Genomic DNA, 2,211 nt, shown 5'->3' on the forward strand with positions numbered 1-2,211 from the left:
TCCCTGCAGAGTGCGGGGGACCGCTGACCACCTTGGAGGGGCACTTCTCTACCCCCAGCCATCCCCAGCCATACCCACACCAGCAGGTGAGAGAAGGGATGCCAGCGGGATGGAGGTGGGAGGAGGGTGAGGGTGAGGGCAGGCAGGGAGGAAGGCAACCTCCCACCGAGGAGAGGTGGGGGTGCCCCTGCCCAGCTTCACGGGTGTCGCTGGCTGACCCCTGCCCTGCAGCTGTGCCTCTGGCAGATCTCGGTGCCCGTGGGCCACGTCATCGACCTACACTTCCACAACTTCAGCCTGGAGTCACATGAGGACTGCAACTTTGACTTTGTGGAGGTGCATGACAGCGCAGCCACGGGGGCTGCCAGCCTCATGGGCAGGTACAGGCACACCCCTAATATCTCTGGTCCTGCCGCACCTGCCTCAGTGCACTGGGCTCCCGTGGCTCAGCTGGGGAAACTGAGGCACAGGGCAGGCTGGTGAGGAGGAGCCACCAGGGGACAGGGTTTGGGGAGGTGCTGATTGGCCCCACTGCCCACCCTGACCCCATCCCTCGCCTCCTGTCCCTGGCAGGTTCTGCGGCCACCAGCTGCCACCCACCCTGACGTCCTCACGCCATGTCATGACTGTCCTCTTCGTGGCGGATGAGGGAGTAGCTGACAATGGGTTCTTTGCCACCTACCAGGCCCGCAATGCCACTGAGAGTAGGTAGCCAAGCACAGGCGCAGGCGACCCAGAGGGGATGTGCAGCCACCATCCTTGGGGGTTTTCATTACTAGATAGCATAAAGCCCTGGAAAAAATTGCTCTTACCCCATAACTGACCCTGTTTGGAGTAGGTTGGGCTACAGGTCCCTGGGGTCCTTTCTCACCTGAATCACCCTATAACCCTACTGATCCTAGCCATGGGGTTGTGGCCTGGAAGGGCTCACCTGGACACAGGCACAATCCATCACCCAAAGGCTGCCCCCAAATAACCCAGGGAGTTTGGGATCCCCCTAAGCTGGGCCAGCAATGGTCACCTATTGGCCATGGCTACCAGGTGGCAGTGCTATGCAGCCACTCACCTGGATGTCCCCTGGCCAGTGAGCAAGAAGAGTGGAGATGTGGGGCAGGAGTCTCCCCCCCGGCCACAGCCAGCCTGCGCCCTGTCCGTGCCCATGCCCTGCTGCGCTGGCCCCTCTCCGTCTTACAGAGACCTGCAGCCCCACGGAGTTCTCCTGTGGAAACGGTGAGTGCCAGGCGCTGGAGTCCGTGTGTGACGGCTGGCACGACTGCCCTGATGGCACCGACGAGCTGAACTGCACTGAGGTCTCCTACCCACCCTTCGGTGAGTGCCACCCCCAGGTCCTCCACTCTGCACTCAGGCCCCCCCCGAGACCACCTGGCCCCAGAGATGCTGGTAGCTGCCACATGGCAAACATTTGCCCGAGGCACGCCTGGCGGGCATCACTGCTGCTATAAGAAGTGAAGCACCTCGCCCTGTGGCAGGGTCTGTCTGTGAGCCTGTGGAAGTGGAGATGTGCCTGGGGCTGGGCTACAATGCCACCTCCTTCCCCAACATCTGGCTGGCCATCCCAGACCAGGAGGGAGCTGCTGAGGTGCTGCAGGACTACCAGGTGAGCCGCCCAGGGGCTGCACGGGGGTCTGCCCGCACCACACCACACTGTGCCAGACTCACCACCATTCTCCCACAGACGCTGATGGAGCTTGCCTGCTACCAGCACCTCCGCCTCCTCATCTGCAGCCTCTTCGTGCCCAAGTGCACCCCAGATGGAGGGGTCCTGCAGCCCTGCCGAGCCGTGTGCCTGGCTGCCGAGCTGCGGTGCCAGCAGTCCCTTGGCCTCCTTGGCATCCTCTGGCCCATCAACTGCAACATCCTGCCTGACTCCAACGACCCGGTAGAGTGCTTCCAGCCCTGAGCCGACAAAAGAAGAGGAGTAGAGGCTGAAGCACCCTGCCCAGAGCTGCCCCCCACCCAAAATATCCCTCCCATCCTCCTTCTGTTGCAAACAGGCAGGTGGTGGGGTGGTCTCCATCCACAGCACCCCGCTCCCTGGCTCCCCACCTGCCCTGGGGTCAGTTCCTCTGCTCAGCACTCAGCTCAGTGCCTGGGTGTTCTCGCCCACAGGACGAAGTCCCAAAAGCCAGCAAAATAAACAGCGTCAGCAGCTGACAAACCCGATGGAGCAGGTGGCTCATTTGGGGAGGG

General features: G+C 62.4%; 1 protein-coding gene across 1 annotated transcript; it reads left to right on the plus strand.

The window, feature by feature from the left end:
- Positions 1 to 5: 5 nt before the first annotated feature.
- MFRP (membrane frizzled-related protein) lies at positions 6 to 1,921 on the plus strand (the record flags this gene model as incomplete). The annotated part of the gene is made up of 6 exons (XM_010076811.1): positions 6 to 86; positions 232 to 380; positions 574 to 704; positions 1,195 to 1,329; positions 1,491 to 1,618; positions 1,697 to 1,921. Coding segments are annotated over 6 exons (849 nt in total), but the record flags the coding sequence as incomplete, so codon positions are not given.
- Between the last annotated feature and the right edge of the window lie 290 nt (positions 1,922 to 2,211).

This window comes from Pterocles gutturalis, unplaced genomic scaffold (genome assembly GCF_000699245.1).
Source record: "Pterocles gutturalis isolate BGI_N339 unplaced genomic scaffold, ASM69924v1 scaffold5048, whole genome shotgun sequence".
In the NCBI taxonomy this organism is placed as follows: Eukaryota; Metazoa; Chordata; class Aves; order Pterocliformes; family Pteroclidae; genus Pterocles; species Pterocles gutturalis.